Here is a 24,507-nt window from a genome sequence, read left to right as displayed (position 1 = left end):
AGAGTTCACAGCCCACCTTTCCTGTCCTTATCGTATGGAGGAGAAAGAACTTGGGGATTACCAAGAATTGAAAAAAGCAAAATCAATAAGTTAAAGTAAATTTGTTGTTTTGTATATATATGACAGTATTTATATATATGTAACTATACTATATATTAGATAGATATGGATGTAAACTGTGTTAGTATTTGTGTGATGGAGAATAAACAGACTGGGATTTTTATTTTTGTCATATTAAGATGGTCCTACTCAACATGAGGTCCAAAAAGGAGAATGTTAAATTCATGCTGGGGGCTCGGCAGGACAGTACCTCAAAAAGATAGTCCTCACAAACTGCTTTTACAAATAATGTTCAACAGAAGGCTCATTGAAAACAAATACTTTGATTTATTTCAAACTATGTCATATATGAGCCCCAAATCTAAAGTCACAGGGGCTGACTTGCAAGCATTTGATATGCACTCTGGCGCCTTCTCCCATAAGTAATTCCAAGGCTAATGGTGATGGGAGTTTATCTATTTAAAAATGTAATATGAGTTTCCCTAGCAACTGGGGCTAGAAGGCTAATAAATACGTACTCTCAGCTTGTGGCAAGTGATATATGAGAAGATCAGAGAGCCATAAGCGAGACTGATGGGAGGACTTATCTTAGATTGGGTAGTCAGGGAAGGCCTCTCTGAAGGACATGTAATATCCAACATGAAGGATGAGAAAGTCCCTGTGAAGCAGAGAGCCCTGTGGGAATGGGTCCTGGGGGAGAAGAGAGCATGGGTAGTAAGGCCAGGGAGGCTGACACAGCATCTCGTGGGGAGAGAGGGTAAGGAGAAGAGGCTGGGCAGGGGCAGAGCATGCACTGTTGGGGGTGCAGGGCCTTATTTCCCTGATTAAAGGTAACAGAAGGTTGATGAGTGGGAATGGAGAGGCCAATGAGTAAGGAGGGAGTGAGGAAGCCCAGATGAAAAGGAGTGAGGGCTGGAATGGGGTGTCGTCAAGGGGAACAGAAGGAAGCAGGCAGATTCAAGAAATGTATTCAAGAGCGACTGTGGCGGACAAAGAAGGGCAGGTTTCAAAAGAGACTTCTAGGACTTCCCTGGTGACACAGTGGTTAAGAATCCGCCTGCCAATGCAGGGGACACTGGTTCGAGGCCTGGTCCAGGAAGATACCACATGCTGCGGAGCAACTAAGCCCATGTGCCACAACTACTGAACCTGTGCTCTAGAGCCTGCAAGCCACAACTACTGAAGCCCACGCACCTAGAGCCCGTGCTCCACAACAAGAGAAGCCACCGCAATGAGAAGCCCGCGCACCGCAACGAAGAGTAGACCCCACTCGCCGCAACCAGAGAAAAGCCCGCGCGCAGCAACGAAGACCCAATGCAGCCAAAAATAAATAAATTTTTAAAAAAGAAGAGAAAAGAGACTTCCAAGTTCCTGATCTGAGTGGAGGGTGGGGCCATACACTGAGCTAGGGAAGCGGAAGGGTGGGGAGTTCACAGGTATCAGTAAGTCGAACTTTCAATATACATGAAGGTGAAAGTCTACAGATTTGTTGGTCATTCACCCATAAGAATCAGAGAGAGGACTTCAGCTCATTTCCAGATAAGTGTGAGCACTCCATGAAGACCCTCTGGACCCACAGCCAGATGAGGTCTAATTACTTGAGAGTGGGTTCACGGTAAGTCCACTGGTCAGCTGTGAATGCTGCTCAGGCAGCACCAGACAATCACAGAGGACAGAAGTGAGTCCATTCTGGAGAACATATTCTGAAATGGAAAGAAGAGGGTGTTTTTGTTTTTTGTGTTTTGAGTTTCTTTCATTGAAATGTAGTTGATTTACAATGTTGTGTTAGTTTCAGGTGTACAGCAAAGTGATTCGGTTATATGTATATATATAGTCTTTTTCATATTCTTTTCCATTACGGTTTATTACAGGATATTGAATATAGTTCCCTGTGCTAACCACTAGGACCTTGTTGTTTATCTATTTTATATATAGTAGTTTGTATCTGGTAATCCCAAACACCTAGTTTATCTCTCCCCCAGAAGAGTTTTTCCTTTAATTAATTTTTATTGGAATATGGTTGCTTTACAATGTTGTGTTAGCCTCCACTGCACAACAAAGTGAATCTGCCATACACATACAGATATCCCCTCCCTTTTGGACTTCCTTCCCATCCAGGTCACCACAGTGCATCAGGTAGAGTTCCCTGTGCGATACAGTATGTTCCCATCAGTTGTCTATTTTATACATAGTATCAATAATGTATATGTGTCAATCCTAGTCTCCCAATTCCTCCCTCCCCCCACCCTTTCTCCCTTGGTATCCATACATTTGTTCTCTACGTCTATGTCTCTTTTTCTGCTTTGCAAATAAGATCATCTATACCATTTTCCTAGATTCCACACATATGCGTTATTATACGATAATTGCTTTTCTCTTTCTGACTTACTTCACTCTGTATGACACTCTCTAGGTCCGTCCACATCTCTACAAATAACTCAATTTCATTCCTTTTTATGGCTGAGTAATATACCATTGTATACATGTGCCACATCTAGAAAAGAAGAGTTTTAACATCCACATGTCCTTGCACTGTAATTTGGTTTTCTACTTATTATTAGAAAAAGTATCATCAGATCTGGAGTATATGAAAGATAAATTTTGGTTAAAAAATAAATCTAACCCTCTCATATTACATTTCTGATTCTAGGCCATCTTAAGTGGCTTCCTAAATGACTTCCCACCAGCTGTAAAGCAAACTGCATCCAAAATTGTGGAAGCCTCAGTTGAGATCTATAACAGGATGAGTGTGGATCTTCTGCCTACACCAGCCAAGTCTCATTATGTCTTTAACTTGAGGGATTTATCCAAATGTGTGCAAGGTAGTGTATGGAACCTTCATTCTCTGCCCTGCACCCTCCTTCCATTTCCATTCACCCCCAGATCTCTCAGTAGAAGTGTGTGTACATGGGTGTCTGAGACTTGCCTGGAAATCCCATTACAATGTCCCTGTTCAAGTCACCCTCCACCCCCACCCCAGACTGGCTACTTCACAGCTTTCCTCAAACCACCCCTCCCATTTCTCACTCCCAGCTGGTGGCCTGTCTTCTTTTTCACTGAAAAAAAATAGAAGCAATCAAACCAGAAGGGCCTCCTCTTCCAGATCTCCCAGACATCCTGCATCTGCCTTCCCTCCCACTGCAGTGGTTCAGCTGTCCCTGCCCCTAACATGTGCCAATAGTTCCCCCCCACCCCAGTATTGAATCGCATCCCCTCCTGCCGACTCAAGGATTTTGCTCTTATAATTCCCCCTTCTCTTCTGCATTGTCAATGCTTCCTCTTCTATCAGATCATTCGTTAACAGCATAAGACCCTGCTATATAATACCTCACAACTTAAAAAATAATTCTCTTTAGGCCCCATATCCCCCTTCTGCTACCCTCCCCATTTTCACCGCTAATGTGTCCCCAGTTTTGCTTTCAAAAAATGAGCTCACCATTATTATATGTGTATATCCACTGGGGAACCATCCATTTCTGGTAGTGTGGGGATAAAGTTGGACTTAAGGATTTCCTCCTTAATTAAACTACTAGATATTCCACAATTGTAGAATTTTTCTTCTTTTCTCCTTTTCTTAAAAAACAGGTATCCTTCAATGTGATCCAGGAACAATAAGAGAAGAGATACAGATATTTAGACTTTTTTGCCATGAATGTCAAAGAGTCTTCCATGACCGTTTGATTAATAATGAAGATAAGCACTATTTCCATGCTATTTTGACAGAAATGGCCAGTAAATATCAATCTTTATATCAATCTTTATTTAGCTAGGTTTTTTTGTTTTTTAGTAGAAAAACAATTTGGTTTCTAATCTTAGCCATTAGACTACCAGGGAGACACAATTTGGTTTCTAAAATGAGCAAAATGAATTGTAAGCATTCATGAGTAAAAGGTTTTTTCTTCATATATTTATATATGACCCAAATATATAACAATATATGAAATATTATGAAAATCATTTCATTGAAATTCAGGAAGGGTTAATATTCTTAATTCAGTATAGCATTTTAAGTAGAGGAGGGAAAGTAGGAAAAAAATAGCATTTTGTTGGATAAGAAACCAGGATATTTCTAAAGTATTTCTTATTTATTAATATGTATTCAATATCTGTTATTTAATAAAATGTTTACTAATAGTAAATATTCTTAATCTTAAATCTGGGGGATTATCAACCAGACTAAAGTGGTATGGCATTAACATGGCTTTCCCTCAGTTTCATGTGTACCAATTAGGCTTCTAAATAAAGTAACAGGGGTTATTATTCTGTGTATCTTATTATTAATATCCTGCATTCAAGCTTATTGTTATACTAAGAATTGATTTTGTTTTTTGAATAGACAAACATTTTGGAATTGCAATAGGCCTGGAATATTTTTTGACTAAGCCCATCATATTTGGAGATTTCGTTAAGGTAAGTATGTTGTATTGACGACTACATTTGAAGGCTATAAAACATTTACTATTTTCTACTTCAAGTTCATATTCTATAAGAGCTTTGCACATGTGAAGATTAGAGATCTAGACCAGGGGTCAGCAAGCTATGGTCCATAGTCCAAATCCACCCACCGCCCATTTTTGTAAATGAAGTTCTATAGGGACTCAGCCACGGCCCATTTGCCTGTACTATGTATATGACTGCTTTCTAATGACTAGGCAGAGTGGAGTAGTGGCAACACAGGCTATACGACCTGCAAAGTCTAAAATATTTACTATATGTCCCTTGAGAGAAAAAGATTGCTGACTTCTGATCTAGTTACATTCATTTTAATAATAGTTTGAATCCGAAACCCATCAGGTATTCGATTTGGAAGGAAGCAAAGAGATTTAGTCTCTTAACTCAGGACTCCAATTCCTTTCCTAGAATCCTGTGTAGTTCTTCAGCCTCTGCTCAGAGGTTTCCAGTTATGGGAAGCTAATTAGTTAGCAGTTCTGCCTTCTTCATTTCAGGGTAGCTCTAATTAGTACCAAAGTTTTCCTTGTACTAAGTTCCTTAAGTCTGTCCCCCCAACAACATCTACACATAGGCCCTAATTTTACCCTCTAGACCTACCTAGAATAGACTTATTCTAGATGAGTAACATTATTCTATGTTAGAAGACTTCCGTCTAACCACCCTACCTATGTTGACAGATAGCTGTCTTGTTTTACCAAGTTGACTCTTGTTTGGGTACAACATTCCTACTGTCCCTGAGAGGGCAAGGGCCATGTTGGTTTTGTTCACCCTAAATCCCTAGTTTCCTGCACAGAGCTAAGTATATAGCAGGCTCTCAATCAATGCTGTTTAAACAAATGAATGGACTCATCTTTATATCATACACATATGCAATACCTCACCACCCTGATAACCCCTGACAACTAAAAAAAATACTAAACAATTTATTTGTATGAAATATATCTATTTTTTAATTAATTTTTATTGGAGTATAGTTGCTTTACAATGTTGTGTTAGTTTTTACTGTAAAGCAAAATGAATCAGCTATATATATACATATATTCCCTCTTTTTTGGATTTCCTTCCCATTTAGGTCACCACAGTGCATTAAGTAAAGTTCCCTGTGCTATACAGTACGTTCTCATTAGTTGTCTATTTTATACATAGTATCAATAGTGTATATGTGTCAATCCCAATCTCCCAATTCCCCCCACCTGCCCCCCTTTTCCCTCTTAGTATCCATACATTTGTTCTCTATGTCTGTGTCTCTATTTCTGCTTTGCAAATAAGATCTTCTATACCATTTTTCTAGATCCCACATATATGCATTAATATATGATATTTGTTTTTCTTTCTGACTTACTTCACTCTGTATGACAGTCTCTAGGTCCATCCACATCTCTACAAATGACCCAATTTTGTTCCTTTTAATAGCTGAGTAATACTCCATTGCATATATGTACCACATCTTTTTTATCCATTCATCTGTAAATGGACATCTAGGTTGCTTCCATGTCCTGGCTATTGTAAATAGTGCTGCAATGAAAATTGTGGTACATGACTCTTGTTTAATTACGGTTTTCTCAGGGTATATGCCCAGTAGTGGGATTGCTGGATCATATGGTAATTCTATTTTTAGTTTTTTAAGGAACCTCCATACTGTTCTCCATAGTGGCTGTATCAATTTACATTCCCAGCAACAGTGCAAGAGGGTTCCCTTTTCTCCACACCCCCTCTGGCATTTATTGTTTGTAGATTTTCTGATGATGCCCATTCTAACTGGTGTGAGGTGATACCTCATTGTAGTTTTGATTTGCCTTTCTCTAATAATGAGTGAGGTTGAGCAGCTTTTCATGTGTTTTCATGTGTTTGTTGGCCATCTGTATGTCTTCTTTGAAGAAATGTCTATTTAGGTCTTCTGCCCATTTTTGGATTGGGTTGTTTGTTTTTTTGTTATTGTGCTGCATGAGCTGCTTGTATATTTGGGAGGTTAATCCTTTGTCAGTTGCTTTGTTTGCAAATATTTTCTCCCATTCTGAGGGTTGTCTTTTGGTCTTGTTTATGGTTTCCCTTGCTGTGCAAAACCTTTTAAGTCTAATTAGGTCCCATTTATTTATTTTTGTTTTTATTTCAATATTCTAGGAGGTGGGTCAAAAAAAGATCTTGCTGCGAAATATGTCTATTTAAATGTATTCTTAAAATCAAAATCCGAAGTTTATTTTCAGGTGGTGATTATATTTCCTGTGTGTTTCTAACGATATTATTATCAAATGGGGAAATGAAGCAAAGCAAAAAGAGTAGTTGGACTCTTCTTCCATTGCCTATATGTATTTTAGTCAACGGTTCCAAAAGAAAATGTCCCTAGGGCAGTTGCTACGGCAAAGACAAGAAATTATCAATAGGTCCAAACGGACACTCAGTTGCCTATAGTTTACACCAAATATCATGCTCAATGATTTATTTAATTAAATGACTGCTGTGTAAAAACTATGTATAGTTCTGGCATGACTTTTTGTAACACAATCTGCCATACATAATTTTCAACAATTTTGCTTTTCTGATGTCAACAGCTTAAGAGCAAAAGTATGAAACCAGAGTAAGTCAAAGTGAGAAAAAATTTCAAATCATTTCTGAGCTTCTGTGTGAGTTTTATTGCGAAGATCATTGAAATTCCAATGTACCACTTGAAGAGGTTGAATTAAATGAATTTTTCAGTTAGCCATGAACGTCTGAGTTTCTTTAAACTGATTTCCTTGGTTTTAAAGCCCTGCTAGCATATATAAGCAAATGATTAAATAAAAATATAGATAAAATAATGTTCCCTCCTAAGGTTATATATATTATATACATTTATATATCAGAATTGATCCAACTTGGTTCTTCTCCAATAAATCATCTAGTTTGGAGCAGATAAGACTGACCGGATTTATGATGACATGCCTGATATGGAGAAAATCGCAAATGTTCTACAGGACTATCTTGATGATTATAACCTTACAAATCCCAAAGAAGTAAAGCTGGTGTTCTTCCAGGATGCTATAGAGCATGTTTCAAGGTATAGTGCCATAACGTGCCTAATAATGCATTGATCTAATTTCATTTATATTAAAAGGTAAGGATTAAGTTGTAAAACACTCTTTAAATAGATTGCTAGGTGGACAAAGGTCTATTAGCAAATCTTGCTGTAACTTAAAAGGTATTTTTGATATATTTAAAATATATATGACATGAACATTTTATGGAATCTCAGAGGTCATTATCTTTGCTAAATATTAATAGATAGTTTTGGTTTTCTAAAATGTCCTATCTCATTCCAAAAAAAAGACCTAAAGTTGTTTACAGATACGTGCAGTATAACCAGGCTGATTAACATGCATGACTAAAGAAATAGGGGGTTTTGCTTTGTTGATAGCAAAACAAGTTGAATGCAAGGATCATACATTCTAACTGCTTTTGAGTCTGACTCATACCCACTGCAAGTATCCTTTAAGGGTCATCCCCAACACCTAGGTATCCAGCCTGAACGTCTGTAGTCCTTGGGGCATATACAACTTTTTAAAGTGGCTCATGTCCTGTTGAACAATTCTTAAATTGTAAATATGTGTTAAAAGTGTTGAAATGATAAGGTACTACTGTATAGCACAAGGAGCTATATTCAATAACCTGTTACAAACCATAATGGAAAAGAATATATATATATATATATATATATATATGTATGTATGTATGTATAACTGAGTCACTTTACTGTACAGAAGAAATTAGTACAGCATTGTAAATCAACTATACTTCAATAAAAAAATGTTTTAAGTGTTGAAATGACCCTTCAAGAGTAAGTCAAAGTCTACTCCCTCTGACTTCTGATATTCATTCCATCCTTTGGAGTGGTAATAATAATAATAATGGCACTGAGTGTGAATATAAACCATGATATGGAGTATCTCATTTAACTCTGATAACAGCTCTGTATGGCTCAATATCATGATCTTTCTAAATATAAGGCTCAGAGAATGTTCCAGTGGTCTGTTGCTACATAATAATCCACTGTAATACTTAGTAGCTTTATTTTTTCATTATTTCTCATGGCTCCCAGCCATTCTCTCCTGGGGTCTCTCATGCAGTTGCAGTCAGACAGCACCTAGAACACCTGGCCCATCTCTGCCTCCCTGTGGACTCCACTGTCTCTCCAGCAAGGCAGCATCAGAGTGCAGGGGCTTCTTACACAGTGATTCAGGGCTCCAAGGCTTGTGCCCCAAGAGAGAGCCAGGCAGAAGGCAAATGGCCTTTCACAACATAGCCTTGGAAGTCACTCAGCATCACTTCTACCATACTCTGTCATTAGAAGCATCATACAGGGCTACCCAGGTTCACAAGACAGGATCAGAGACTTTATCACTTCATAGGGTCAAAGAGCAAGTAGGACCAGAAACACTATTGCAGGCATTTTTGGACAATACCGTGTGCCACAGAGAGATTAAGTGAATTGTCTGAAGCCCTCTAGCTGGTGAGTGGCAGGCTGGGGATCATATCCAATGCTTTGATTCTAACTTCACTGTAGATGCCTCCACCGAAAATGGATCCACTCTTTTTCCTAACAGCCCTCCAAATATTTGAAAATCATGACCAAGTTCTTCTTAGCTTTACCTTCTCCAGGTATAATTATCCCAGATGTTTCACTATTGCCTATTAGCAGTTATTTCCAGTTTTCAACATACTGAGCCCTTTATAACTTTTCAATGTTTCACTTAAAATGTGATACCCAGATTTGATATAGTATTCTGTGGAATAAGCAGTGCAAAATGTGTGTGAGGACAGGATTTCCCATGGTCTACTACCATGGCAAGATTTTAATTGCTTTGTTTGTTTCTCTTGTCAACTATATTTTAGTGTTGGACCTTGTTAAGACTGACAGATCTCCAGGATTTTTTTTCCATAACCATAAGAAAACCAAGTCTTTTGCCCTTCCTATACTTCTGTTATTTAATTAACTCTAATTCAAGGATTTATGTTCATCACAGCTCAAGTGTTGTAACACAAAATAGTTTGTCATTGGGTTGTCAGGATACCACTTGCTTCCCATCTGTCCCCCTGCCAATATACCCACACACTAACTCCTAACAAGTTTTATTCCCATAGCTCAAGCAAGCCCTAAGCCTGAAAGAAAAAAGAAGAGAAAAGAATGGCAGAACTCTGGTCTGAGAAACTTCCTGAAGAATAGACCAGATGATAGGCAAAGTCGGCTTAATTATATTTATAATCTCTCTTACTTTTGTGAAAGGGAATCACCAGGCTACTCAAGGTTTGCTTAAAATATTACAGAAGGAAATTAAAAACCATTTGTAAAATGGGGGAGATTTAGTTTTCCTGCAAAAAGGACCACCATGTAAGTAACTATGTAGACGTGTTCTCTTTTTTTCTAGAGAGGAATTTCTACTTGTCGTAAGTAAGAGCTCTCAAACACCTACTGCTGATTAGCAATTGGAAAGGACTTCCATTATGAACAAGAGTTTTGGGAAAATCACTAAATATTCAGCAATATAGCTGATACTACATTTCCATTTGTTAACATTCTAGGTTCTTGTTTTGTTTTTGTTGCATAGGATAACTGAATAAAAGCCTTCCCAACTCAGAAAAAATTAAAATTTACTTCAGAGCCTGTGCTTTCGAAGAGCAGTTTGCACCAAGCTGTTTACCTATTACATACCCCCAAAGTTGTCACCATACTGCAAGGATGGTCAAATGGATCTCTCTGTTAAAATAAAGTTACTAATTAGGAGAGCCATCTCTTGCCTACTACAGCAGAGAAAACGTAACTTTGGAGGATTCTCAATGGAGGGAGTTTTTTATCCATTGATATGTAAGTTGACAGAAAAGATAACACTGGGAAGCAGGAAGGACAAGTCATTTGTTTCAAATAATCTCAGATGGAAAAAACAAATTACTATAATGTAAATGAAACAAGGGAAGAGTAACATATAAAGTGCAAGATATTTATGATATTCAATATTTTCATCCACTATAGAGCCCTTGTGCATTATGGGAAGAAATAACAAAACATTATTACATATCCATTCAGCCCTCAATTTTATACTCTCAGAGGTAGCTGAGGAGGTATAAGCAAATGATCTAAAGTGTCGTCTGTTAGATGTGCATTGTGATAGAGATATAGCAGTGGCAATAGTACCTGTGGGTCTTAGTTGTTTTAGGGGAGGAGTTAGCAAAGGATCTGTCAAATGAAAAAAATGAAAAAAATGCCCAATGTAAGGGTTATGAGTTAAGTTTTATTTGGGGAAAATGAGGACTATAGCCCAGAAAACAGCCTCTCAGATAGCTATGAGGAGCTGCTCCAGAGAGGTAGAGGGGAGATGATTTTGGTGAAGGGGGTACGTGCAGTCAAGCACACACTTTGGCAGAAGGTTGCTGCTAGTCACAAGGAACAGATGTCTCCATTAACGATTTTAGTGCTTTTCTAGATATGAGAAGATGCAAGAAATTGAGCTCATAAAATCTCCTGAAAATAGATATCTGAAGATCTGTTCTGCCAGTTTTTCCCAGAGCACAGAGTTCCTCATTCCTGATCTCCACCCTGAACTCCTTTCAGGGTGTGCTGAAGGTCAGAGACTGCAGTGGTTAGTGACTTCATTCTTGTAGAACCAGGTGGCAAGCGAGTTTTTAGTTGGCAGGTCCTAGGGAAAGGAGCTACAACCTTCTTTCGTAAAGGGCCAGATGGTAAATATTTTAGGCTCTGCCACAGACCCTGTCACAACTACTCAACTCTGCCATTGTAACACAAAAGCAACCACCGCCACTCAGTGACTAAATGAGCACAGCTGTGCTCAAATAAAACTTCATTTATGGACACTCATGTTGGAATGTCATGTGATAGTGTCACATATCATAAAATATTACTCTTTTGATTTTTTTGTCAACCATTTAAAAATCTAAACACCACTCTTAGCTCATAGGCCATAAAAATTTTTTTTTAATTTTTTTGAAAAACCAATCTTTGGGTTAAGTTTTGGCCCATAGGCCATCTTTTGCTCACTCCTGTTCTAGACAAAGCAGTGTTATCAAGGCTTTCTGGGCAGTGAAACAGCACACTCACCGTAAGGGCAGGAGAGAGTGTGAAGCTGTAGAAGACCAATCTGAAAGTTTAATACTATTTCAGAAGATACTGAATAATGACCTAGGAGTCTGTGCTTTGTCCCAGAGGAGCATTTTCAAATCAGTCCTTGTAGGCTCCCCATTCTAAGCTCACACTACACAGCTCCTATGCCCTGCCACCAAAGCTGATGGCGCATAAGAACTATTTAACCACTGTCGTCTAATTCACAGTTTTTAAGGTCTTTAGAAGTTGATTACTTCAATATAAGTGATTTGGTGATAGTGTACTGAATTTCAGAGGTAGTTAGAATGAGAAATCACATGTTTATTTCCTTTTTTCATAAATGTAATTTTACTTATAAAAATGCCTATTACCAAGATCTTTTTAATGATAGAACTACTGCATAAGGAAGATATCTTTATATTTCCTACAAGGAAGAAATAGATCTACTTTGTTTTCTTTAAGAAAAAATAGTGATTACTTTTTCTGATTTTATACTGAATACACTTATTGCGGAAAATTTACAAAAACATTGTTCATAATTCCACCTCCTCACCTAGAGACAGTCACTTAAAATTGAATTGTGCTTTCAAATATATTTATAAGCATATATAATTTTTTTACAAAATTCAATTATGGCACATAGAGTTAGACATTATGCCTTTAACACATTTCATTTACCTCCACAAGCCTATATAATTAAATATTATTTTAAAGCATGGCTTTAACAACCACATTTATGCCATCCTAACTTATTTTCTAACTTATTTTAATGCAACCTCTTTTTTGTTTCATGGATTTTCTCTCTCTCTCGTGATCTGAAAGGATTCTATTTGCAGCTTGCATTAAGGTTTGTTTTTTAATATTGTCAATATGATAACAAAACCATGAAAAGAACTAAATATCCATCAGTAGGGAACCGATTAAATAAACTATGATATATCTATTGCTGTATTCACTAGCATGAGAATGTCCATAAAGCATTATTTAGCAAAACAGTCACAAAACAAAATGTGGTGTAGAGATTAATTCCATTTTTGTAAACACACACATACAAGTCAACAGACATAAATTTATTTATGAAGCACCTACCGTGTGCTACACACTGCTCCCATAGAGAGCAGGACAGCATCCAGGCCCTCATGATAGAGCTTACAAGTGGTAAAGTGTTAGCAGTGTTTTTTTTCCCATCAGTTACAATGATCATGTTTTTCTTTCTTAATTAAAAAAGTAATAAAACCATTATCCTTTTCAAATATTTGAACTTTGTTTTTTCCAATTATCAGCATCATGAATTAAAAAGAGTAGATGACAGATACCTTCCTATTAAAAACAAAAAAGAGAGAGATTGAGAGAGAGAAATTAAACCTGCTTTTACATTTCTCCCATGATTTCTTAGTTTCTGATGACCCAATCTGAGATTTTAGGTGATAATTTTTTAAAAAGAATTTTTTTACATTTGCATCTTCTTTTTAAGGTGAGTTTATTGACATTACCATTACCTTTTTTTATACATAAATTTATTTATTTTTGGCTGCATTGGGTCTTCGTTGCTTCAGGCGGGCTTTCTCTAGTTGTGGTGAGTGGAGCCACTCTTTGTTGCGGTGTGCAGGCGTCTCACTGCGGTGGCCTCTCCCACTGCCGAGCACGGGCTCCAGGCACGCGGGCTTCAGTAGTTGTGGCACACGGGCTCAGTAGTTGTGGCTCGCGGGCTCCAGAGTGCAGGGTCAGTAGCTGTGGCGCACAGGCTTCATTGCTCTGCAGCATGTGGGATCTTCCCAGACCAGGTCTCAAACCCGTGTCCCCTGCATTGGCAGGCAGATTCTTAACCACTGCGCCACCAGGGAAGCCCTACCATTACCTTTTTATCTTAACAACAGTATATGAACTTGACTCTCATACAAACTGCTCACTTTTATACTGACATCCCTTCCCCCTTTTTCTTGAGTTTCTGAATTTTATTCATACTTCTCTATATACCTTCAAGGACTCTTTTAGGAAGGATTTGCAGGTGGTTTACTCTCTGAGAAATAACTTGATAGCTTTCCCTCTTAACCATTGTGAAATGTCATCTTGTAAAAGAGATGCCTGAGGCCAGCCTAAAATTATTTGTCCCTTTGGGAGTAATCTATTATATCTATTTTTCAGATGCTCACAAATTTTCAATTATGTCTAAAATATAGATTTCTCTTTCATACTTTGATTCACATATGCATGCAGGCATACATTCACCTACACACACACACATAGTTTATTTTATATTTATAGATCTCCTAGAAAACGTTTAGTGTTTTGCTTGTCTTCTTTGACTTTCTTTCCTGACACTGAGTGACTTCCTCAGATCTAGGGGCTCAGCTCTAGGGGTTTCTTCTATTATTTCAGCTCTCTCCCCTCTTATTTCTCCTACAATTCCTATTGTGTGGCCTCTGGGATTCAATTTGTTTCTCCTGTTTACCTTCCATTTTCTCTCTTGTCATTTTTAATATCATTATCTTTTTTTCTCTGAGGTTTGGCTAACTTCCTTGTGTTTGCCATCTACTTCACCTATTCAATTTTCCACAGTATCCTATTCGTGAGACCCATCTTCCACTGAGGTCTGCAATTTGGTAGTCAGACTTTCCATCAACAATCAATTTTTCCTACACTTGGATTTTTTTCCCCTTTCTGAGTGCTCACTCTAGTATCATGATTGCAATTTTTTATAAATTCTTATTGTTAACATGAATCAGAAATTTTCTAAAATTTTGTTGATATAGTAAATCCATTTCAGATTATTCCTGTTGATGTTTTCTGAGCTGCAGTCTCCTCTCCTACATTCAGCGATTTTTCTCTTGCTCATCCTTAGAAATAGAGACCTGCTTGCCCATATAATGGTTAATATAAGTAGTGGCCTAGAGCAACCAGGCTCCTTAACAAAATCCTTCACGCTTTGAAGAAGGGAGAGGAGACTTTACCTTACTGTATTTGCGTGACCAAGGCCAACAGCCTATAGGAAATGGGGGAGAGATGGATATAAGGAAACCAGTGGTGCTTTTCTCCCAACCACGAACCTCAGACATACCCTGCTCTTCCCTGTGGCCTTTGGCTGGGGGATGACCCTCCAGAGGCCACCAGCCTTCCACACTGGGGCAGGCCCTCTGAGCAGAAGCCTTGTCTGTACACTTGAAATAAACCTTTGTCTGCTTTGTCTCCTGCAGGATCGCCCGCATGATTCGTCAGGAAAGAGGCAACGCCCTGCTGGTTGGAGTGGGAGGCACAGGAAAGCAGTCTCTTACAAGACTTGCAGCTCACATATGTGGTTACAGATGTTTGCAGATTGAATTGAGCCGGGGGTATAATTATGACTGTTTTCATGAAGACCTGAGGAAGCTGTACAAACTGGCTGGTGTAGAAGACAAGAATATGGTTTTCCTCTTCACGGACACCCAGGTACGTATCTAAATAGCCAAAGAGCAAGAACAGGAAAAGGACAAGTGTTACAATCACGTGTGTGAGCTTCAAATAGTTTTTAGGTTGTAGTTCAGGGAATCATTCCCTCTAATAACAGAGTTCTTGGGCCTTATGAAAGACTTTTACGATACACTTTTACTTCTTTTACCAACTATTGCTTCCCCCTTTAAATTCTAAGTAAGTAAATGTGATCAGAGGTTAAGAGGGCGAGAAAGGACTTAACTTTTCTTGGAGGGAAAGGGCATAGAAAACAGAGGTAATAAACTATTCCTGTAGAAATAAATATAAGAAAGTAATTCCCTAAGTGAAATCAATTAGGGAAACATGCTTTACTCAAGAAAAGGAAAAAATAATGGATGTGTTTTGGTTAGATTAAATTTAAAATTAAAATAAGATTATGTCTACAACAAATTTAACTGATCCTGAATTTATTCCATAATAGAGGATTGTCTACAGTGATTACACTTTTAATGTTAGGGAAAATAAACGTTTATAGAAATCAGCCAAGGAATTAAAAAGTGATAAATCTGGTGCATAAATACTTTAAAATTCATTTTAATTTTGAAAAGACTATAAAATGACTAAGTACGAATAAGGTGGGAAAATTGTTTTTAACATCTGTGACAAGCAGTGACCTTATATCTGAGTATGTAAATATTTTTTACATATGAGAAAAGACCCGCAGCTGAGTGTGTGGCCACTGTGGCCTGAGCCGAAGTCACATAACCTCCCCACACCGCATGCCCCCGTATTCAGTGCCCTGCCCCACTAGACCTGGCGTCTAGTGCCCCAGCGTGCCCCCACCCACTGCTGAAAGTCTCCCTTACCGAAGTCAGCCCAAAAAGTCTGGAAGAGGTGACTGCTTCATAGATGGGCAGACATCTATGTAAGTCTACAGGGATCGTGAAGAATCAGGGAACCGTGACTCCACAGTAAACCTCCAATAACCGGCCCCAAGAAATGGAGATCCACAAATTGCCCCACAAAGAATTTGGAATAATTGTTCTAAAGATGCTCAGAGAGCTACAAGAGAACACATACACAATTTCGTGACACCAGGAAAATAGTGCAAGAACAAAGTGACAGCAAGTGACATCGCCAAGATGGTGACATAGGTCAGTCTGCTCCCCCTCACAGGAACACCTAACAATTATTCACGGACGAGACACGGAGAAAATCCTAGAACCTGGAGGGTGAGGCTGAAGCACACCCCTGCACCACAGAGACCCAGAAAGTCCACGTTAGAAGGGTAAGAGGAGCAGCGACACACTGACCACGTTGCCCTCCTCCCAGGCCAGCACAGCACCACATCAAGAGGTCTCTTCTGAGCCTGGGGTCTCTCCAGTGGGAAGAAAGAGCCCAGGGTGGACATCCAGCTCCCGCAGTGTTCTGGGTAGCATCTTGGGAGTTTCACTCCAGTCTCACATCACAGGGATGGTGGAGGAATCTGCAGCGCTTGACCTCTGGGAATCTGATCGTGACGGAGAAGGCGTAAGGATGTAACAACCAGCACTCAGATCATGACAAAACAAGTTCTTACCCAAGCGCCCAAGAGTGGTCCAAGCCAGCAGCTTTGCTCATCTGCAGAGCCAGTCTGATCAGGGAACTCAGCTGGGTGCAGGTCTGCCTGATTCGAGGTCCTCAAATGAAGAGCCTTGCCAGCCCTGGAGCCTGGTCCGGTCCCCCCACCCACCCAGTCATACCCTGCTCACTGCTGAGTGTAGCTCCTGGCTCCACCCAGCCAGAAAGGCTGGCCAGAACACCTGGAAAGCTGTGTAGCCCAGCAACGCTCAAGAGGAGAGTATGGCAGACAGAGTAGATGGCCCACAGGGCAAAGCCAGTGGAGTGACACTGCCCAGCCATGGAACTTGGGGTGAAGATCAGCTTGAGTCCAGACCACAAACAAAGAGCCTTTCCAGACTTGAAGCCAGTTTCCTGCTCCTCCCAGGCAAGGCAGCTAATTCACAGTCCCATCTACTGCTTAGTTCCCAGCCCCTCCAAGCAGAAAGCTTGACCAGAAACACCTAGGAAGATGTTTGGAACCAGCTCTCCTTCTCCACCTCAGCAAGGGAGCTAATTCATAACAGTGCCCAATGGTGAGTGTACCTCCCTGCCACGCCCCACCCCACCAGACCACAAAAAGCCTTTTTGGACTTGGAACCCATTCTCCCACTCTGCCAGGGCAGGGAAGCTAATTCATAGCCCCACCTACCGCTAAGTATAGTACCCAGCCCCAACAGTCTAGGAAACCTGATAAGAGAACCCAGGCAATCACAGAGCTCATCCTATAGCCTTGCTCATTTAAAACCAAGTCAGAAGTCCTGTCCAACTGTTCTCAGCCAGTTGCATCACCCATGACCTCAGAGTTCAGGCATTATCCCTACCCTAAAATAGACATTGATAGCAAGTCCCACCTGCTCAAAGATATTACCAGTTGATATGTCCAGAAACCCAAACTGAGCTGACTGGTGAAGAACAATCTCTGCCAAAGTGAACCAGTAAAGTCTGGAAGAGAAGATCACTTACTCAAATGTGCAGATGACAATGTAAGGAATCAAGGATCATAAACAATCAGGTAAACATGATAGCACCAAAGGAAACTAATAAAGCCCCAATAACTGACCCTAAAGAAGGGAAGGTCTGTGAATTGTCAGACAAAGATTTAAATTAATCCTCTTAAAAAATTTAGTGAACTACAAAAACACACAGATGGACAACTAAATGAAATTAGGAAAACAATGCATAAACAAATGAGAAGTTCAACAGAGAAATAGAAACAATTTTTTTAAAAAACCAAACAGAAATCTTAGAGCTGAAAAATACAATGACTGAACTGAGGAATTCAATAGAGAGCTTCAAAAGGATTCAACCATGTGGAAGAAAGAATCAGTGACCTAGAAGACAGGACATTTAAAATTATCCAGTCAGAAGCATAAAAAGAAAGAAAAAGAGTGAAGAAAACCTATGGGACTGATGGGACACAATCAAAACAAACAATATCCACATTGTGGGAATTTCAGAAGAAGAGAAAGAGAAATGGACAGAAAGTATATATTGTATACGGTATGAGAATGTAGTCCAATTCCTTATGGATGTAGCTGTCTAGTTTTCCCAGCACCATTTATTGAAGAGACTGTCTTTTCCCCATTGTATATTCTTACCTCCTTTGTGTAGATTAATTGCCCATAGAAGTGTGTGTTTTATTTCTGGGCTCTCTATTCTGTTCCATTGATCTATGAGTCTGTTTTTGTTCCAATACCATACTATTTGAATACTGTAGCTTTCTAGTATAGTTTGACCTCAGGGAGCATGATACCTTCAGCTTTGTTCCTCTTTCTCAAGATGAGTTTGGCTATTCAGGATCTTTTGTATTTTCATAGAAATTTTTAAAACAAGCTCTGTTTGGTTCTTCTTTATATCTTCTCTTTGTTAGACTTCTTACTGTGTTCATCCAGTCTTCCCTCTAGTTCACGAGGATCTTTACAGTCATTACCTTGAACTCTTTATCAGGTAGATTACTTATCTCCACTTTGCTTAGTTCTTCTTCTGAGGTTTTATCTTGTTCCTTCATTTGGAACATATTCCTCTGTTGCCTCATTTTGCCTAATTCTCTGTTTATATTTCTATGCGTTAAGTAGGTCACTCTCATTGATAGTTGCTCTGTAAATAGTTGTAATTTTGGTGTGCCGTGGGAGGAGGTAAGCTCAGGGTCATCCTACTTTAACATCTTGGCCACTCCCCCAGGGTCATCTTCTCTTAAAGATAAAATTAACTCAGTGTGAATTTTAGATCATATATTTGCTTTGTAATATACAGGCAGTAAATGTAAAATGGTTGAATAAGGTATAATGACCACTCTGCTTTCTTCTACAGATTGTAGTAGAAGAGTTTCTAGAAGATATAAATAACATCCTGAACTCAGGTGAAGTGCCAAATTTATTTGAAAAGGATGAACTGGAGCAGGTTTTAGCAGCCACCAGACCAAGAGTGAAAGAAGCAGGAATTTCTGAGGGGAATAGAGATGAGGTAGGACATGTCAGAATGGTAAGAAGGTTTTGGAAAACAAAAAGTTGTCTTAGCCTTTTTCCAGTGGTCCACAAATCCCCTTAAGCAGTCCATGGATAGAATTTTTTCAATATCATTTGTTTCCTTTGTAATCCTATGTATTTTATTTCCTACATTTAAAGCATTGGTTCATCAGGTTTCCAGAAACTGTTATGGAAAGCAGAAAACAAACCCTACTACCCCATGGAGATCATAGATCTGTCCAAACTGGAAAGCTTCTCTTATCCTTCTTAAACACAAATTTATTTCACACACACCCAGTGCCCTGCTTAAGGAGTTCAGTACTTTTGACTGCCGTTCCTATTGGCAAGATTATGAAATGCATTCTCCCTCTCTGTCAACCTCTCTCTCTCTCTCTCTCTCTCTAACACACACACACACACACACACACACACAGACACACACACACACAACACAGCTGCTGTCCAGATCCATTTCTCCAACACCGTGCTACACTCTGTAAGCAGCTATTTGTCTAGCCCAGGCCTTTCTCTTCTTTCTGCACCTTATCTAACTTTTTGGGCCAGTCTTTCTCATATCCTCTCTTCCGTGTCCTTTCATGAGAATTCCCTCCCCTGCTAGGTCAGGACTTATAGGCACAGACAGCCAATGTAAGCAGAAATGGCTTTATTCGAGGGACACAACCATTGGGAAGGCTAAAGAAAGGGATTCCAGGCTGAATTCCTTGGAACGATTATGAAATGACACTGTAGAAGTCAACAGTCAAGGACACTGCTGCCTCTGCCACAACCGTTCTGCTGATCCAGGAGACCTCTAACCAATCAGTGTGCTACTGCTTCAGCTGCCAGCTCCAAAGTCATGTGTCCCCCACCACGTTGGGAGCAGCTGAAGTAAGGAGCCACATCCAGAGATGGTGACCCCAGGTCCATGCCATTTCTGCCAGGCTCTGTACCTGCAAAAATAGTTGCCCTGTACCCTGTCTCTTTCTCCCAATGGTCTCCTACCCCAAGGCAAAGCCTTGTGTGACTACCTCTCTCCACTTTATTCAAGGGGTCTCCTTAAATCCACTGATGAAGAGGACCTACGTCACATGCCAAACCCAAGTTGCAACAGCGTCTGCAAAACGTCATTTAATCTTTCCAGTCTGCATGAGAAAAAGGGGTTGGAATGGGATGTTAAAACAATTCATACATCCACTATGCTAACATTTTTTTAATTTGATATTGGTAGAGTCAGATGCATTAGCCAACACTTATTTTCATAGTTGGTTCAGCCTTATTCTAGATTGAAAATTTCTTTCTTTTTGTCAGGTGTTTCAATACTTTATCAGCAGAGTCCGTCAGAAGCTGCACATTGTTCTCTGCATGAGCCCCGTTGGGGAGGCCTTTCGGTCCCGATGCCGGATGTTTCCATCCCTTGTGAACTGCTGCACCATTGATTGGTTTGTCCAGGTCGGTGACATCACAGGATATCTCTTTGAGAAGTAGGACTCGCTTGATTTTTTTTTTTTTTTTTTTTTTTTTTGCGGTATGCGGACCTCTCACTGCTGTGACCTCTCCCGTTGCGGAGCACAGGCTCCGGACGCGCAGGCTCAGCGGCCATGGCTCACGGGCCCAGCCGCTCCGCGGCATGTGGGATCTTCCCAGACCGCGGCACGAACTCGCGTCCCCTGCATCGGCAGGCGGACTCTCAACCACTGCGCCACCAGGGAAGACCCGATTTTATTTTTTTAATGAAATATAATTGATTTATAATGTTTCAGGTGTACAGCAAAGTGATTCAGTTACATATATATTCAATTGTATATATATGTGTGTATATATATATGTTTCAGATTATTTTCCATTGTAGGTTATTAAAAGATATCGAATACAGTTCCCAGTGCTATACAGTAGGAACTTGTTGCTTATCTATTTTATATATAATAGTGTGTATCTGTTACTCCCAAATTTCCAATTTATCCCTCCCCCTACCTTTCCCCTTTGATAACCATAAGTTTGTTTTCTATGTCTGTGAGTCTATTTCTGTTTGTAAATAAGTTCATTTGTATCATTTTTTAGACTCCACATATAAGTGATATCATATGATATTTGTCTTTCTCTGTCTGACTTCACTTAGTATGATAATCTCTAGATCCATCCACATTGCTGCATATGGCATTATTTCATTCTTTTTTATGGCTGAGTAGTACTCCACTATATCTATCTATATCTGTATCTATATCTATATCTATACCCATTACATCATTTTTTTTTTTTTTTTCGGTTCGCGGGCCTCTCACTGCTGCGGCCTCTCCCATTGCAGAGCACAGGCTCCGGACACACAGGCTCAGCAGCCATGGCTTACCGGCCCAACCACTCCACAACATGTGGGATCTTCCCATACCAGGGCACGAACCCGTGTCCCCTGCATTGGCAGGTGGACTCTTAACCACTGCACAACCAGGGAAGCCCCATTACATCTTCTTTATGCATTCATCTTTCGATGGACATTTAGGTCTCTCTTCCATGTCTTGGCTATGGTAAATAGTGTTGCTATGAACATAGGGGTGCATGTGTCTTTTTGTATTAGAGTTTTTGTCTTTTCCGGGTATATGTCTGAACTTGCTTGATTTTAAAGTGGTAACACATTGTCCAATAACTCCTCAAGGGTACTTACATTAGCTTCAAAGCCCACTAGGGATTTACTCATGTGCAAGGGATGATAACGACAATCATTGAACAAAGGCAGAATGGAATTTATAAAGAAGAGAAGACTATTAAATTTACCAGTGTAGAGTTACCATTGATCTTGACAAGAGCTGTTCCGGTGGAGTGATGGGGTAGAAGGTTCAAGAGAGAAGAAAGGAGGGGAATCGGAGACAACTCTTTCAAGGAGTTTTGCCACAAAGGAACACTATGAGATGGGTAATAGCTAGAGGGATATGTGAGGTCAAGAGAGAAGTATTTTTTCAAGTGGAAAACACAAACAACACACGTGTGCTGATGGAAATGATTCAGAAAAGAGAATTATATTGATGGTGCAGCAGAGTTAGGCATTGTTGGACCAGTGTCGCTGAATAGGCAAGAAGGGATGTGATGGCTTCACCAGTGAAGGAGCTGACATGGGTAGGGAGCACGCACAGCTCACCCCAGAGTGTAAGCCCACAGATGCAAGTAGAGGGGAAGACGTGGAGGTGAAAATTCATTGAAGTTCTGTTTGCATTGCTTCTATTTTTTTTTTAGTGATGTGGGGAGCAAGGTCATGAACTGAGAATGAAGAGGAAAGAGGAAGTGTTAGCAGTCTGAGGAAGTAACATAGGGTGCGAAATACTCAGGAGGATACAGGAGTGACAGATGAGACGATGTAGAAGCATTTCTGGGCTGAGCTAAGAACCCGCTTGAGCTAGTTGCCATGAATTGACAGCGAGGCCAGTCAGCACAGCTGTGGGGGGTTTTCTCCAGCCGTGCTACCTGCACAGTTGCAGGTGTGGGGTAACAGAGAGTTGCACTTGACTGAGCAGAGAGACAAGAGAGGAGCAAAGGAGTTGAGGTGAACAGGACAGTGATTATAACCGTGAACCTGGCACTCAAACTGTATAATAAACGGAGAGAGGACATGAGGTCCTCATAATGGATGTGATTTTATTCATACAATTATGCTAAAAACACCCACGTTTATTCAGTCAATCAAATAGTTTTTGAACAACTTCTGTGTACCAGACACTGTGCTGGGGTCAGCAAATGCAGACCCAGGACCTCCCTCAAATGAGCACAGCCATTCAATTCATGAAACATCATGGACACAAGTAGGAGTTAACAAGCTAAAAGGCGGGACAAGGCGAAAAAGACTTTCAGAGAAATGCATTTTTCTTCATAGTTAAACTGTGTATTATGGAAATAAGCAACAGACTTTCCAAATCATATCTTTATTTACAGTGGCCCAAAGAAGCACTTCTTTCTGTATCAAAGACGTTTTTCTCAAATGTTGATGCTGTAAATGAAGAACTGAAAGAAAAGCTCTCCCTCATGTGTGTGAATGTCCACTTGAGTGTCTCCAGTATGGCGGAACGCTATTACACAGAGCTCCGGAGACGGTACTACACAACGCCCACCTCCTACTTGGAACTCATCAATCTCTACTTGTCTATGCTGAGTGAAAAAAAGAAGAAGTTGGTTTCAGTAAGTTTACTATTATTAACTTAAAAAAAAAAAACTTCTTTTTTTGCTTGGACTCAAAACTTTTGCCAGAATGAGTGGAAGATCTATATTCCATCTTGCCTACTGGACCTCTCTCCATCCCATACATGCCCTTGAAAACCTACAATATGACCAAAAAGTGTCTCATGCTGTCAGTCCAAAGGCCTTCCCCTTCTTTGATATTTAGATTTTTTTTCTTTTTTTTTTTTGTCGTACGCGGGCCTCTCACTGTTGTGGTCTCTCCCATCACGGAGCACAGGCTCCGGACGTGCAGGCTCAGCAGCCATGGCTCACAGGCCTAGCCGCTCCGCGGCATGTGGGATCTTCCCGGACCGGGGCACGAACCCGTGTCCCCTGCATCGGCAGGCGGACTCTCAACCACTGCGCCACCAGGGAAGCCCTGATATTTAGATTTTGTCTTCTATCATTACATAAGGGTCCTTGACTCAGGAGCATGATATGGACATTGCAACAGAATTAAAGTGAAGCAGAGAACTAGTCACCTCTGCAGTGTTTAGTAAGAAGGAGAACTTTTTGTTAAATAATAGAGATGGGGGTTTGGTGGTCTCACGTGTCAGTGGTTCCCATTAAGAGCAAGGACTTCGGTGTCAGGCAGACCAGGTAGCACCTCTGCTCTACCTCTTTCTTCCTGTACAACCTTGAGTATGTTTTGTAACTGTTCCAATCTTAGTAGAAAATAAAGTTTTAAAAAAATATGTATCTACCTCTTGGATTGTTGTAGAATTTAAATAAGATATGATTTGTGAAGTGCTTTGGAATATGACCTAACACAGATGAGGTGCTCAGAAAATAGTGGCTACTGTCATCATCAGGCTATTAACATGACCTAAAATTTTCAACATTTTAAATAGTAAAAATGGAAGCATTTACCATTTAGATATTTTAAATGTCTTTCAGAGGATTTTTACCTGGTAAATGTATGCCTAGTAAAATAACGTGACACATATTTTTGAAACATGACAATTTGAACCACGTTTTCTGTCTCACCCTCAAAAAACTGTTATTCCGAGGTGCCTCCTTTACCAGATACCACTCTTTTGATCCTAGTCAAGAATTTCCTACCACCGGGGAGTAAGGTTTAGATCAGCAACTAGGGCTAAGTACCCAGGACACTATCTCCAGGGGGTCTCAGCCCTGCTGATCCACCCTGAGGAAACAAGCTCCCAGAGCTGTGACCTCCAGGAGTTTCTATTTGAACTCGTCCCTCATTCATTCAACATGCTACCAAGCTACCAC

At 40.0% G+C, this 24,507-nt stretch overlaps 1 protein-coding gene across 1 annotated transcript in view; it reads left to right on the top strand.

Annotated features, from left to right (window-relative positions):
• The window catches only part of DNAH6 (dynein axonemal heavy chain 6), a 292,860-nt gene that overhangs the window by 167,528 nt on the left and 100,825 nt on the right, over positions 1 to 24,507 (top strand). Inside the window, exons 42-49 of the mRNA XM_027129214.1 lie at positions 2,711 to 2,882; positions 3,646 to 3,792; positions 4,397 to 4,470; positions 7,392 to 7,546; positions 14,794 to 15,025; positions 18,920 to 19,072; positions 20,383 to 20,523; positions 22,990 to 23,232. Coding sequence (XP_026985015.1) covers positions 2,711 to 2,882; positions 3,646 to 3,792; positions 4,397 to 4,470; positions 7,392 to 7,546; positions 14,794 to 15,025; positions 18,920 to 19,072; positions 20,383 to 20,523; positions 22,990 to 23,232 — 1,317 coding nt within the window. The remainder of the gene's footprint in view (positions 1 to 2,710; positions 2,883 to 3,645; positions 3,793 to 4,396; positions 4,471 to 7,391; positions 7,547 to 14,793; positions 15,026 to 18,919; positions 19,073 to 20,382; positions 20,524 to 22,989; positions 23,233 to 24,507) is intronic.

Source organism: Aethalodelphis obliquidens, unplaced genomic scaffold (genome assembly GCF_003676395.1).
Source record: "Aethalodelphis obliquidens isolate GAN/ISIS:26980383/991018 unplaced genomic scaffold, ASM367639v1 scaffold35, whole genome shotgun sequence".
NCBI lineage: Eukaryota > Metazoa > Chordata > Mammalia > Artiodactyla > Delphinidae > Aethalodelphis > Aethalodelphis obliquidens.
This window is presented reverse-complemented; position numbering and strand designations above follow the sequence as displayed.